Genomic DNA, 16,336 nt, shown 5'->3' on the forward strand with positions numbered 1-16,336 from the left:
ACCCGGATGTTTTACCATCCTATGGGAGGCTTCTCTCATGTCCCTGCAGGAGAAGCTGGAGCTAAGAGAGGGGAGCTCACCCCGCTCCATGGATTTGAACCACTGACCTTTTGGTCAGCAGTCCTGCTGGCACAAGGGTTTAACCTATTGTGCTACTGGGGACACCTCTGACCTCTGATTCCATGGATTTCCAGGCTCATGGATGTGCCCTTGTATAGCACCACATGCCTTCACTCAGTAAGCTAGGGATTCCATACGGACAAAATCCTTCGTTTAGTTAAAATGCAGGAAGGGTGAGTTTGATTATGAGGAGCTATCAGTTCCTACTGGGAAATCATGTCTGGTTTGAAAATGAAGGGATTACATTATTCCTTGTTGATATAACTATGCCAGCACACTGGCACACCAAGAAAAGTTTTCTTCAGCCTTCAACGTCTCCCCGAGATCCAATTATTTTCCCCTTTTCTGGTTAAAAATTAAAATGGGGTGAATTGACGCTCCTTCCAGGTTCCAATATCCCTTTTCAATAAGTTGTAGGAAGTTTGTCAAAATTAGACATGTATGGTACTTTGGAACATGTTCAATTTTGTTCTTTGATGGTCTGTGTGGCAACCAGTTGGTGCAGAATATTAATCCTGGAATACTACCAGAGTACTTTGGCACCAAGGACTCAACCTGTCTCTCTTCTACTCTGGGCAGAGTTGTCTCTCTGCCAATACAATGCTAGGGACTCAGCCAGCTGAGGATAGCTGGAAAAAACCGGAATGGTCAAAGTTTGGCATGCCAAGTCAGGGATGTGCTTAAACGTTTGTCAAGAATGAGCCTGTGCCAAGAGCCAGAAATACATTAGCATCTGGAGTTCAAAAGGCTCCTGGCAATGGACAAATGCCTAGAGTTCGAATGATAAAAGAGATTTTTAAAGGAAAGAGATGCTTTGCTTCTAGCTGAAAGCTTAAACATAGAATCAAAAGAATTGGAAGACCCCATACAGGCCATGCAGGAAAAGCACAATCAAAGCACCTCTGACAGATGGCCATCTAGCCTCTGTTTAAAAGTCTCCAAAGAAGGAGCTTCCACCAGAATCTGAGACAGAGAGTTCCACTGTTGAAAAGCTCCCATGTTCAGGAAGTTCTTTCTAATGTTCAGATAGAAGAGATGCTTTGTTTCTAGCAAAGACTGAATGCTAATGGAAGACTTTTAAGCCAAAGCTTCCAGCCCTTTTTGATGCTCTCTTCTAACACCTTTTACACCCAAGCACTACATTTAAGGAAATGGCTGTGCATATGCATACTCTAGAAATCAGGCTTTAGAAACTGGTAGGTCATGGTCACTGATGAAGATTAGAGCCATCACTGAAGTTATCAATCCTGTGTTCTTTCTTATTTTGACACATTTGCCTTTGTAGAGTCAATAGGGTTTTGCTGTTTCGAAAAAAAGAAATGATCCTGAATATATTTGTAATTTATTTATATTAAAGACGGAAATGCCACTGTAAAACTTATCCACAACATTGTTCATCAGTGAGCTCTGGAAATATCACCAGTTATCATTATCTCCTGCATGTCTTTTGTTATAATTTCCCCAGAATCTTGTATCATCTTTTACTTAATATAAATTTATACTTAACTGAGAAGGAGAGGTGCTAGGAAATGCTGATATTGAACTGAGAAGACGTGTTTCAGAACATGAGCAAGTGTGCCAGATGGTATAAGATAGGAATCAGAATGCAATGCACTGTGGGCATTTTGCTGGTCTCTACTACACAGTAACATAACAGCTGCCCTCTGCTGGATACGGAAATTACAAAACTGACCAATTCCAATTCCCATATATGTAAGTTGATAAATCCCAAAGAAGATTCCAGCCCAGGATAATTGTTAATTTCCTTTCCTCTTCTGCTCTTTGAAGTATGCCTGGCTATGAGCAACCACTCAACTCCCAAGGCTCATTCCTGAAAGCCTTTAAAAGATGCCCTGCAAGTGGCATTTTTCTCTTATGTACTCAAACAACAAAGACCAACAAACAGCAAATATGAAGGCTATTATGATCATTATAATCATCACCACCATTATCTTCTAGAGACCAACATGTATTTGCAAATGATGCAAATTTCTATCTCATATGCTCCTTGAAAGCATCATAATAGTATTCTCACAATGGCTTCTAAATGGTGTATCACTCCAGCCTTTTTATGCACATGTTTGCTGTCCCCGATTTTGCCAGAGCCCTACTGTGTAATACAATCAATGGAAATAAGACTGTAGCTGCACTACATGGTTATTCCAATTGCCATCCCCTCTGCAACCTTGCTTTTTCTGTGGTCATTCCTATAATAATGTTTGAATAGTTACTGTCATTATTTCTAAAATAAGTGAAAATATTTTAATGAAATCTCTGATGATGAGACTTGGTGATAATAAAATAACCTGATGATAAAAGATCTATCAGCTGGATACCAAAACACAACTTTAGGAGACTGTCTTATTCTGCTAGGGCTCGCTCTTGTCACATCTTTTAAGCAGCTGTCTTATAGCTGTCAAAGCTTCAATCACTCCTGCAGAAATCCATGCAACATGGGGAAAATTTATCCACTGACAATTTCATTTTGGAATAGGACTTTATTCAGGGTCTCCTAGAAACAAATTGTGAAATGGTAAACGTCAACCTGCCTTTTTAAACGTTGTTTCCACCTTTGCCTTTTTTAAGGTTGTCTGTTTCCACCTTCTGTGGTCAGTGATAGACTTCCTCAGCAGATCTTTTGTTTTTAGATCAGTTATTCAGGGAGAAGATGGTCAACACTTACCAAGAGGTCAAGATTTGGTCAGAGTCATCCAAAGTGGTGACCCTAAACAAAATAAACTGGTATTCCATGACACCACTATCTGATGATGCAGTAGACCAAGGGTGCATCTACAGTGTAGAATTAATGAAGTTTGAGATCATTTTAGCTACTATGATTCAATGCTATAGAATCCTGGAAGTTGTAGTTTTACAAGGTCTGTAGCCTTCTCTGCCAAAGATTGCTATGCTACAAACACGTTTCACTCCATTTTGAAGGTGCTACAAGATTATTTTACATGCCAATGTATTTACTTCCAAAGAATAAATTATGGGTTTTGGACTGTGTAGTTCTCATAAAAACAAGAAATGAAAATAAGTGGACTAGGAATATGATGTACCAATAGTCCTTTCTTATGACATCTCAGAAATGATGGATATGTATGATGTATGAAGAACCAGCATGATTTCTGGTGGCTCAAAAGATGGTATTTCATTGTCATTAATTACTCTCCCTTCTCGCAAGGAATTGCCTTCCTACTTACCAAAAAGCAGAAAAAAACAATTCAGTGATGCAAATAGAAAGCAGAAATATAAATGGCATTTTATCTGCAAAAAGTACATGTAATCTTTTTGTCCAGAAGCAATATACTCCTGTGCTTAGCAGTATATACTACAAACAATTGATGGGAGGCCAAAAGTAAAATGGAGAAGAGCCAAAATCATTATACTTTGCTTCAGAGGGTCCAGCAGCACGGACTGTTCGTAAGAAACAGAATGTTGACCAGATGGTATTTCATCTTGTCAAGCACGGCAGTTTTTATTATTTTACATGCCAAATTACTTACTTCTAAAATTGTATATAAGATGTAGAATTTATGTTTATTTAGATGATTTATTGCAGAGTACAAACAACACTAGTATTTTTCCATACCCAGAGACAGGCTTGCTAAATCCAAATTTCTATAACATTGTCAGTAAACAGCACAGAATGCAACATACCACCATCTTATTAGCTAGTAAACATGTAGTAATGACATGAAAAACTCCACTGATGATATACTATGTACATTCATATATTTACAGCTACATACAGAAATTCAGGTTGGCTCCCATGTGAGATTTCCACAAGCCACAACCCTGCATTGGTAGTCTGTGGAGATGGTTCTTAGGAAACAGAGGAAATTGGATTATGAGGGGAACCCATTTGTGTCAGCACCTTATCTAACCACTGCAATGGGCCATGCAGATGGACCTCAATCCAGCACGGAGTACTTGTAACGTCCTGGCGATGGTACTCTGCTCCCCAGCCCTACAAAAAAAAAAGAAGAAGAAGAAGAAGAAAGAAATGCCAAGCATTAACAGGATATTGTTTTTCATCCCATTTAAAAATATATGTTGGATTTGGATTTGTTCTATTGAATACATGTTTCTGTGCACATATATCTATATCTATATAAATGCTCTGTTCATTTGAGTGACATCATAAATCAAAATTCGCTGGACAAATTGCCGCCAAATTTGGCCACAAGACACCTACTAACCCAAGGAGTGACCATCACTCAAAATTTTGATTTTGTCATTTGGGAGTTGTACTGTAGTTGCTGGGATTTATAGTCAACCTACAATCAAAGAGCATTCTGGACTCCACCAATGATGGAATTGAACCAAACTTGGCACATAGGACTCCTATGACCAACAGAAAACATTAGAAGGGTTTGGTGGGCATTGACCTTGAATTTTGGAGTTGTAGTTAACCTACATCCAGAGAGCACTGTGTACTCAACAATGAAGGATCTAGACCAAACTTGGCACAAATACTCCATACGTCCAAACATGAACACAGATGGAGTTTGGGGGAAATAGACCTTGGCATTTGGGAGTTGTCATTGTTGGGATTTATAGTTCACCTACAAAGAGTATTTTGAACCCCGCCAATGATAGAATTGGGCCAAACTTCCCACACAGAACCCCCATGACCAACAGAAAATACTGTGTTTTCTCATGGTCTTTGGCGACCTTTCTTACACACACCCCATGACCCCCCAGGGATCCCGACCCCCAGGTTGAGAAACACTGCAGTAGAGGATAATATGGGAATCACCAGACTGGGCCACAGCAACGTATGGCAGAGGACGGCTAGTGTGTATACACACACACTGAGGTATCTTCAAGATGGGACCCAAGATTAATCAGGCAATTCATTTATGTTTCGTATATATCTTATACACATAGCCATAAGGCAATTTAATACACTTTAAAATGATTTTATGCATGAAACAACGTTTGCGTACATCGAGCCATTAGAAAGCAAGTTATTAACTCAGCCACTCATGTGGATAATTCTGGAGTATTTTGGATTTCCAAATAAGGGATCCTCATGTATAAAAGTGTAAGATGAATAATAGAAAGATTGACTAATTCAAGGAAGCAGACTAAACATTACTGGCAGTAAAGTAAAAAAATATTGGAAACATGTTATGCTTTCTCTATATTCTACAGAATTCACTCGTTCTCACATCACATTTTGATTCATGTTTCTCAGCCCCTAATCTTCCCAATGTTTTGGACTTCAGCTTCCAGAATCCATAATAAAAAGGCCATGCTGGTGGAGACTTCTGGGAGGAGAAGAACAAAAGAGTTGGAGGAGGCTCAAAGGTTGAAAACCCTGACTAGGTGCTATAATTTTCTAATTTGCATATTGTGAATTTGAGGATGATTTTTGAAATTAATGAGAGTTGTTTTACATAATAGAGGCTCACCACTGATTCAAAAAGACTTGTAATAATAGTGATACTTTATTTATAGCCCGCTCTATCTCCCCAAGGGGACTCAGGGCGGTTTCCAGCAAAGTAACAAAGTGGCAAACATTCATTGCCAAGAGCATACGAATAACAGATATCTAGATGAGGATATACACAGAGATGTACTACTTGTAAACACAATAATTGCTTCACTGCTAGTTACTGCCCTTTCAAGTGAAGATTATTAACATATAAAAATAAATTCTTTGCATCATTTGATGTTTCATTGCTCTTGCACCCAAGCAAGTCATCACTTGATTCTGCAGGCTGACGAAGGTATACACTCACACAGCCTAATTTAGTTGCCTGGGAAATGCTCTCCCACAGATAAATATCTATGAGCATTCCTGGAAATAGTTTGTTGTTGTTGTTGTTGTTCTCTCTTTTGATTGATGTAATACCGGACCAATTTTTATTGGTATTTTTCCTTTCTGTTCAAACACCTTCTCTGGATATATATTCTTTAAAAACCCACAACCGATAGAGCTAATAATGTAAACTTAGTCAGATCTTTGCTAATTCAAGCAACTTTTTAAAAGACCTAGATCAAATCCTAGTAGTAAAGGCAAAGGTAAAGGTTTTTCCTTGACATTAAGTAGTCATGTCTAACTTTGGGGGGGGGGGGGAGTGCTCATCTCTGAAGAGCTAGCATTGTCCATAGACACCTCCAAGGTTATGTGGCCAGCATGACTGCAGGAATGTGTGACCATTCAGAGGATTTTGGGTCTTTTATCATTCCTTGACATTTACAATGTGAGTTGGAAGTGATGAGAACTGAAATCCAATTATGGCTGGAATCCTGTATCGGTTAATTAGTTAGGTATACTTAACTAAGTAAAATCTCCTGTCACACACACCACCTGGCCCCAAAACTAACCAGCATGTCCTTTCTCCATGCTCTAATCATTGGCACAATCGATTTCCTTCTTCCTATGCAACTGAGTTCCAGTAAAACAATTCTTGGGTGAAGTTACGATTGTGGCAATCATAACTAAGTTTGTTGTTAACTGTCTTGAAGTTTTCTTCAACCCATGGTGATTCTATGGATCTCCAAAGTCACCCTATAATAATAATAATAATAACAACACACTTTCTTCTGTTTCCTCCACCTCCTCTTCTCCTTCTTCTGTGCCTTCAAACTGCTTCTGACATAGACTAAGAGTGTGTGACTTGCCTAAGGTCAGCAACTGTATTTTCAAAACCAAGTCTTCAGAATCATAGTCCAATGTTCAAACCACTACTGTATGCCATTACTGGCTCTCTTGTTCTAAGACCCATTTATTTGTTATTTTAGCAGTCTGTGATATTCATGAAAGAAGCCTTGGATGACATTTCCATCAGGTTTGGAGAGGGGTGGGTGTGTGTACAACAGAAGTTGCTTAACTAAGGAGCTGATATAGGATTCCATCAAACTTCTGGAAATATACATATTCAACTGCCAAAGAATGATATGATTTCTGTCCTATTTATACCAGCATCTTCCTCCAGAAACTACTGTTTTCATTTAAAGTGCAAAAGTTGACATATTTGTTTCTTGATTCATGCATTTTCAATAAATGCTGCTTTATTACCTCTACATAAATCAAACAGTTTCTCTTCTAGAAACTGATTTGTTACAATGATGTAACCACCTCCATCAAAAACTGCTTTGTATTGTGTTTAGTGTTATATCTGACTTAATGAAACTTGTTCTAACACAGCACAGAAAACTACTAAACTTTTGGTTCATTAAATGGTTCACCATCTCCATCTGCTGGCGACTTGAACAAAGTTTCAGGATGACTTTGTATTAGTACTTGTTCTGCAAGACATTTAACATCAAGGCTGTCACCGTGTCTCTTTTTCAGAGTATTATGTGACAGTCAGTGCAGCCTCTACAGAATGGCAGACAGTAACTTTGATTTATGTTTCAAGGCACATCTTGAAGGAGTGGAGAGATTGCTGGATTCTTGGCAGTTACACCATCTTCTTCCCTTCATCAGGCTCAGAGGAAATGTTCTCCTTCAGTTTTCAACTGGAGGCACTCATGCACAGCAGAGACTGGCTGGACATTTCCCAACATCTCTCCTCTTAGAATAGTTACGCCAGCCTAACACAAGGAGATGGGAAATTGCTGTCATGTGTTAAGCATCCAAATAGGGTTGGGAAAATTCAGGTTGCAACTTCTATGTATCCCGAAGCCTCACTACTTGATTTGGGGGTCAGACATTCTCTCCCATCACAAGTTTAGATCTTAAGGATTGAAGTACTTCACTGGGTTGTTGTGAACACAAAATTGGTCAATCAGCAGAGGTGGAGAAAGCAATCATGAACACCACCCTGGGCTTCTTGGGAGGGAGGGTATTTTTAGAAAACAAAAAAAAATGCATATTTGAGCATACATGGCTAGAGGCAGTAAACAACAAAATCAGAAGAATGATAGTAATTACATAAAATTCCTTGGGGAGAGACAGAGATTGTTAAGGTTCAGCATCTCTTTAAAAGTTCTGACTAAACTATGAAACAGATTCATTTCCCCACTGACATGGAAATCATTGGCTAGGCTGCTGCCATTGGTTGTACTTGGATTCGCCTTTCCTACAGTGGCATAAACATTGGAACTGATTTCATCAAAACTAATTCATCTATATTTCTTTTGTACAATGGGGTTCCAGGAATATACACATGTATTTATTGATTTAATTCATTTATACCCCACTTTTCTCACCCTGCAGGGAACTCAAGGCAACTTACAACTCTAGCAAGAATTCAATGTCACATATAAAACAAAAATAAAACAAACTATATCAAACTATAAAACAGTTAAAACACATAGACAAAAAACACAGGTAAAAGCAATTAAACAATGTATTACACTGCAAAAATTCTGTCTTTGCACAAGGGACCTCACCCTACAGAACATTTGGCTTTAAGTCTCCACCAATGTAACCAAGTTTCTGTCACAAAAACAAAATTTCTGGCATAGAAAAGCTACTTTCAAAGTAAAGACCGCACAATGAAACAGGAAATAACACTTTCAAATCAGGAACAGATTTTCTTTATTATTAAAAAATGTTTTTAATAAAAACTTTGAAAATTCCCTAAAAATTAGTGGATAGGTGAAATGTTCTGAAATTTGGTGGGCTAACAGTGGTAAATGTGTTCTACCATTGTATCTCTGAGAGGTTTCTCTATCAAAGGTAACAACTGTAGATGGGACAGTATTGTTTTTAAGACACAAGAATCTTTGCTTATAATTAGGATGTGCAGGACTCATTCAGAGTCAGAAAGTGGTGTGAAAGTGATCAGAACAAGTTTCTGTATATGTCTGTATCTATATTGTGGAAAAATCCTGCATACTGATATTAAGACGACACCACTTAGCAAAAGTACATATTACCTGGATAGTGGACAATCTGCCAATGATCACCTTGATATTTTCATTATTGTTCCTCTGAACACAGTCTACAAGCTGATCTGAACTATGATTAAACCATACTTGAACAAGCCAAGCCAATAAAGGTTTGGGTAAAATAACATCACACACTTCATGAAACAGTATCTTTTCCTTAGTACATGAATGCAGAATTATTTGGCAGATAAACAGTTAATGAGAAAGTGTAGAGTTGATCTGAATAGAGCTGAGAAAATTTTAATGCCTTTTAATGCTAAGTGTGGATGTTTGAAAGGCAAATGCTTTCAATGTGTAACTGAGCAAACTGCATAAACATCAGCATTTATTCTTGGATTTTCATCCATTTTTTGGAAACTAATTACAGTTCAGTGAGCTGTGCAAAATTCCCCAAAGCTTTTATACAGCTTTGGGAGGCTGCACAGTCCATACTAAGCCCTAGGGACTAGCAGGGACTCCATTTTTCTTAAAGCATTAAAAAGAGAGGTGGTATAGAACTCATTTTGAACTGAAACCAGGATTTGGAAAAAAATAGACAAAACATTGAAGTACCAAGCCCCCCCCCCCCCCAAAAAAAAACAAAAAAAAAACCATGCAAGATCTCTAGAAAGTAAAGAATCAGGTCAGAAAGGTTTCCCTGTGAAATATTTTCTGAATGTAAAGCTTGGCATGCCAGATAAAAATGAGTTTCAAGACATCTTAAAGATTAATACAAAGCATAAACATTTGTGGGTGTCAGACCCATTTCTTCAGATACAGAAACATATGTTGAAATAAAACCAATCAACCTTCCATGTTTGCGAGTTTAATTTTTATAGATTTGAATGTTCACATATTTGAGTAATGTGTTCTTTCTAGGAATCTCTAGGTCGTGCTGGATGATGCAAGCTGAATATAGAGTAACTATGGAGGACCAAAAGATTCTCAGAGAGCACTTATCTAGAAATCTCTTGTTCTTTCAGGGTGATTCTGTAGTTAACAGAGATTGTCCATACAGTCACCCAGGAGAACCTTGAGATTTCTACAAATAGCAATTTTTTCATCTGTGATTTTACCCACTTCTGTGGGGGATCTTGTGCCCCAAACTTTTAAAAAGTAGAGGGCTTCCTGTTCTTAGTCTTTAGGTTTTGCAAATCATCTTTTCTTAAAAAGGTTGGCAGAAAGGAAATATGAAACCATGACATTCCAAGTTTCACCTAAATAACTCAAGCTTTGTAGGAGTTATTTTAGCTGGCTGCAATTACAAAATGCTCCATAGTAAAGAATATGACAATGCCACTACACACTGAACAATCACCAAAGAGGGAGGGAGGGAGGGAGGGAGGGAGGGAGGGAGGGAGGGAGAGAGAGAGAGAGAGAGAGAGAGAGAGAGAGAAGTCCTTACTTTGACAAAGCTCATCCGGATGGTACACATCTTGGTTAGCTCATACACCACTTCAAATCCATGGTTAACTGACTGGGCAAGCAACTGGGCAAAGAGCTGGTTGTTGAAAATCTTCAAGCTACAGCCACTGGGAATCTTACAAACAGTGGCCGGATGGAAGCCATGCTGATAGTTACAGTTGCGGCTCTGTACAAAAATGCTGCTGTCACTCACACACTCTGCGTATACCTCACCACCAACATAATACAGATGAACACCTTCAATGGAAGAGAAAAACAAAAGGGCAAATCTCAGCACAGATTAAAGCAAGAGCTGCCATTCACTAAAACAAAACAAAACAAAACATGTAACAGAAAAACATACACCCTCCAATTTAGTATGCTATGATGTGTAAAGAATGCACAAACAGATTTCAAGGAGGATGAAGTTACTGATGACTACTTTTAGCATCAGACGCAATAGGCTTCTTAATGCCAATTGCTGGGGGAAAGAGCAATAAGGTACTATTGTGTCCATGTTCTGTTATGATTTTCCCATAGGCATCTGGTTGCCCGATGGAGAATGTTGAATTAGGCAGAACTTTAATTTGATCCAGCGTCAGGACCTCTTTCTTTGCTCTTACAAAAATCCAGCCTTAAACATTTATGATCCAGAGTTTCAGGTGTTTGCCATTCCACATCTAAGGGCTCTTCCACACTGCCCTTTATTCCAGTGGAATACATGAGTCTCCACTGCCAGATACCCTGGGATAGACAGATAATCTGGGATCGGATCCTAGGATAAAGGGGCAGTGTGGAAGGGCCCTTTGTTTAGCAATGCAGATATATCTCAGTTAATGAAGCAGATGTGTCCCTGAGCTTAATTTATTTCAGAAACGTCCTTCCAGTAGCAGATGATGGCTTTCATGCCAGTGGAGCAGGTTTTAGTATGAGCTTTTTAAAGTGTTTTCCAAAGTGCTGGGCTTGTTGGGGATATATTTCAGCACCCTGGATAGCTTCTTTAAAGCCTGAAGTAAAACCATGGAGAAAATCACTATCTTACAGACACAGAAGCTACCAGTTGCAATATCAGAACAAAAGGCAGAAATTGAATAAAAGTTTTATAGACATCCTCTAAAAATCACAGGAAAACTACTAGCAAAATAACCACCAAGGAAACTGCAAATCACTCAGGTCTTTTCCTACCCAAGCTTTCTGCACAAGCCTTCTCATTTTAAAAGCACCTATCAATGCCTATCTAGAATTATCAGTAGCGAATGTATAACAATCTCTCAATAATGATTGCTGAATGTATTTAATTCAATCAAACAACAAACAATGAATCTTTAAATCCTCATATTGTATCAGCTTTTCCAATTGTTTTTCGTTAATTCTGCTATCACTTGGGATTGCAACATTGACAATCCATATTTAGTTTTTTCCACGATCGTGAGGTCAGGAGTATTATGCTCCAAAACTCTTGTCAATCCATATTATTATTATTATTATTATTATTATTATTATTATTATTTCCACAAAACAAAAATCAGACCAATTGCCCACATTTTTTTTCAGAAAAAATGTGGTGTTTGCTTTTTTTCATTAACATAAAATGTCCACAGTTTCTTTTTGGAAAATTCAAATTCTGGATCATTTAATACTTCAAAGTACATTTATTTATTGCAATAAAACAATTTGCTTGCTCTTACCCTTTCCTATGTGTCTTCTAGTGTTTTCTATAGTAGAATTCCTATTTACATTAGACAGCAATCCAAGACAGAACCTGTTTTTATTGTTGGAAGGATCTGTAAAGCCATCAATAAGTATACTCCGAGAAGAGGCCTGAAAAGTCTCTCCTACTCGGTTATTGAGTTCATAGTATGCCACCGAACACCAGTGCTGTGGTTCCTCATAGCAAACAGGCCGGAAGTCTGGAAGGAGAGATCCAGGATTAATTAAAATGGAAGAGTAATGGAGAAAGGAAGAACAGTACCATCATATAACCAAGTGTTCAATCACATATGCCACCAAGAGAAGACTATAGAAAATGTTCCCCTCCATCCCAATATTTTCCAACTTGATAACTCTGACACACCATTCAGTATGTACAGTCTATGCATCTGATATATCCATAAGGCTTCATTTCTGGGATAAGAAAATATGCAGTCATGATCCATATTACTAACATAAACATGCATGCTTCAGGGTGTTGATGCCATTTACTAATATAAAGTTCCATGGTCACTGGAAATTGCCTAAAACACTTAATTTTCCCAAGCTCTGTGATATTGTGTGATATTGAAGTGTTATGATATGTTTTGATATACCACTGCAACTGCCTCTAAATCACACATTTATCAAATTTACGAGCAATTCATATCTGAAATAATATCAGGGGTGGAAAGGGTAGGTACAGAAAAGAACAGTAATCTACTTCAATTCCACCTTGTCCAGAACCTAACATACCTTGCAAAAACATAACCAGGATAATCAGAGATGCTTGTGAGGATGAACAGCAAATGAAGTCTTCCTTTGCTCAAAGTACAAGATACAGAGCTTTTACAATACAAAGGGATGTAATCACAGAATCAAGAATGAAGAATGGGAAGTAAGTTAATGAGAGCAAACTTAAATCCCAGTAGATTCAGTGTGTTTGCTGTAAATGTGTGGAGGATAAGTCAAAGAAAACAAAGTATTACTTAGCACAGGGGTTCTCAAACTGTTCTACATGGAGCCCTTGGGGCTCCACTGGTGATAATAAGGGGCTTCATGGCACCATGCTGCTTCCTGCCTCCTCTTCTTTCTGCCTCCCAAGAAATGCATAGAAATTAAAGTTTTGAGTTGCTAGAAGCAGCAGCAGCAGTAGCAACCTCCCGGGGAACATACGCTTTTTTCCCTGTCTCCCTCACTGCCCAGACTCTTTTCCTCACTGCTAAGACCCACTCCGCTCTTTGCTTCCAAAACCCTATTTCCCTCCCACCACTCAGGGGGTGCTTTGATTGTGTTTCTCCTTTATGGCAGAAGGGGATTGGACTGCATAGCTGCTGGGTTTTCCGCTGCTGCTGCTGTTATTGTTATTATTATTAAAAAGGCTGAGTGGCCATCTGTTGGAAGTGCTTTGATTGTGTTTTTCCTTTATGGAAGAAGGGGTTGGACTGAATGGCCCACTGAAATATGTACTGTTAAGTTTATGTTGGTTAAATTTATCCTTCATTTTAAATATTGTATTGTTCTTCACAGCCCCCCCCCCCTTTTTTTGCACTGTCTGAATTAATTTATACACTCTCCATCTGCCACTCTCCATCTGCCACTGACCTGATCCATGTCTGATATATATACATTATATATACTATAATATATAATATATTATATAAACATTTCCTGGGGCTACACAAGAAACTTTTGCTTCAAAAAGAAATCTGTGTCTTTAAAGTTTGAGAACCACTGCTAGCAGAATACTTTGAGTTTGGATCTATACTGCCATATAATTCAGTTAAATACAATTAATCTGCATTCTGAAACTGGAGTATACGGCAGTGTGGATCCAACCGGAGAAACACACAGCTACATAATGTTATGTAGGTTCACTACATGCTTAATTTAACTGTGGTCTTGAGCTTCCCAAATAGGCCTATAACAATGCATGGTAAATTATTCTATTTTTTAAAATCCACTGTATACATGATATCAGAGATACCAAATAGTTTTAATCATGGTAAGATAACCTTTGTAGTAAGAGAGAGAGCAAAGGTCTTCTCTCAATTTCTACAGGACATGACCCAAAATGTAACTTGAGAATCTCAGTTTCTTGAACTCTGATATATCTGTTTAATAAATAATTGCTGGTATATAGTGCAAGCTGGACTGGGATTTAGGTGATCTATATTAGGCATGGGAAAACTTTGGCCAGCCAGGTGTTTTGGACTTAAATTCTCAAAATTCCTAGGCTGTTAGGAATTGTGGGAGTTGAAGTCCAAAACACCTGGAGGGCCAAAGTTTGCCCATGCCTGATCTAGATTCTAGCATTTGCAAAAGCATAACTTCACTGGGTGCTTGTGGACCAATTTGACCTCCTGTATTGATTGCTTGTGCTTATGAAGGAAACATTGGGTAGAGAAGTATGCATAACATCCTTGGTTCATTAAAGGGGAAAAAAACAATATAAATGTAACTAATAATCTTACCACCAAGTTTTGAAAACACAAGACTAAGTCATCAAACAACTTCAGAGACAGCAAACCTATCCATATTCTAGTACAGTAGAGTCTCGCTTATCCAGTTCTATATTATCCAATACAGTCTATCTCCTGTCTGGCTCCATAGCTGTTTCAATACATTGCGATGTTGTGGTGCTAAATTCATAAATACAGTACAGTAATTACTGCATGTTTATTTATTTATTTAAATAAACCATGTATTGAACTGCTTTTTCTGTCAATTTGTTTTGTAAAACATTATGTTTTGGTGCTTAATTTATAAAATCATAACATAATTTGATGTTTAATAGGCTTTTCCTTAATCCCTCCTTATTATCAAACATTTTTGCTTATCCAATGTTCTGCCGGTCCATTTATGTTGGATAAGTGAGACTCTGCTGTAATAACAATACAGCTCCTCCAATACAGAAAAATGTAATTTTAATACCTCATTTGGAAGGATTTTTGTAAAAGATCATCTTTAATGAAAGCTATAAAATTTGATATTGTTCTGACATAAGCCTTTCAAATGGCCTTGTCCCAGTTGCCCCACCCACCCAGAAAACAATGCAACACAAATATGTACATACTTTCAGGTTTGCCATCATCAGATTTACCTCCATTGGGCAATGACAGAAGTAACTGACTGTCTGCAACTGAGTGTACAGATCGTCCATTGTGGTGTCCTGATGTTTCTCTTGCATTGTAAGGTGGAGGAGGGGTTTCAACTAAGGAAAAAGAAGAAGAGACCAGACATTGCTTTAGTTGTCTAAAATGTACAGTATTTGCCAAAAATAGATTGGTTTTGACTTTGCAAATTTGTCATCTAAATATGCATGTAGAAGACAAAGCATATGTTTCAACAGTGTCATTAATCTATCCAGCTCAAAGATTCGCTTATATGGGTAAAATGCAGTAGCAGGTATTGCTAACACACTTTCTGCACTGAAAAAAAGGAGAAAGGTTACATACCATAGTAGAATAGGGAACATAGAATGGCAGACTATAGCGAATGAATTACTGGTTAAAATGTTTATTCTGGAGAGACAGAGTGGTCAACAATTTTTTTAAAAAAAAATATTTCTGGAAGATCTGGAAGTTTGTAGACTGATCAGTCTAATTTCTATCCCAGACAAATTCACAAAATGCATTACATAGCCCAGCCCAGCCCACCTCCACCCCCATTTTTCTTGGGTTCTGGGGTTTTAGGCTTGATCCTGGGGTAATGTGGGGCACTGATTTAGAAAATTGCAACCTCAGCAGCTCTAGTTTCTTACATGTGGTTATCATAGCAACAACAACAACAACAACAACACACTTTATTCCACTTTATCTGGGGGGACTCAGAGCAGATTACAATACACATATGAGGCAAAATTAAATGCCTTTTACACACAGTGAACAATGACATACAACACAGACAAAGGTAAAGACCTTCCCCCTTTTTCAATCTCCAGTGTCTGGAAGAGATGCTCAACTCTGACCATAGGGAGGTGCTCTTGCTCCATTTTTCCATGCCAAGGAGCCTGTTTTCCATAGACACCTCCAATTGTGTTGCCGGCCTGTCTGCATGGGGCGCCCCTTTACCTTCCACCAAGGCGGTATCTATTGATCTATTCGCATTGCATGCTTTCAAACTGCTAGGGAGGCAGAAGCTAGGACTGGCAGTCAGGAGCTCAGCCCCAACTCACGGCTTTGAACTGCCTACTTTCTGGTCAGCAGATTTCCTGCAGCTAGTGGTTTAACCCGCTGCGCTACCGCAGCCATGGTTTTAAATGGGCAAACAGATGGTAACTGGTAGATGG

General features: G+C 38.3%; 1 protein-coding gene across 2 annotated transcripts in view; it reads right to left on the minus strand.

Moving 5' to 3' along the window:
- Positions 1–3,572: 3,572 nt before the first annotated feature.
- The window catches only part of SMAD9 (SMAD family member 9), a 59,089-nt gene continuing 46,325 nt past the window's right edge, over positions 3,573–16,336 (minus strand). The window contains exons 4-7 of one of the 2 annotated variants that reach the window (XM_060770809.2): positions 15,122–15,259; positions 12,045–12,266; positions 10,358–10,614; positions 3,573–4,090 (exon numbers count right to left, since the gene is read on the minus strand). In XM_060770809.2, coding sequence (XP_060626792.1) covers positions 3,947–4,090; positions 10,358–10,614; positions 12,045–12,266; positions 15,122–15,259 — 761 coding nt within the window. In that variant the 3' untranslated portion in view covers positions 3,573–3,946. The remainder of the gene's footprint in view (positions 4,091–10,357; positions 10,615–12,044; positions 12,267–15,121; positions 15,260–16,336) is intronic. The other variant, XM_060770811.2, reaches the window with a different exon arrangement.

Source organism: Anolis sagrei, chromosome 3 (assembly GCF_037176765.1).
Source record: "Anolis sagrei isolate rAnoSag1 chromosome 3, rAnoSag1.mat, whole genome shotgun sequence".
In the NCBI taxonomy this organism is placed as follows: Eukaryota; Metazoa; Chordata; class Lepidosauria; order Squamata; family Dactyloidae; genus Anolis; species Anolis sagrei.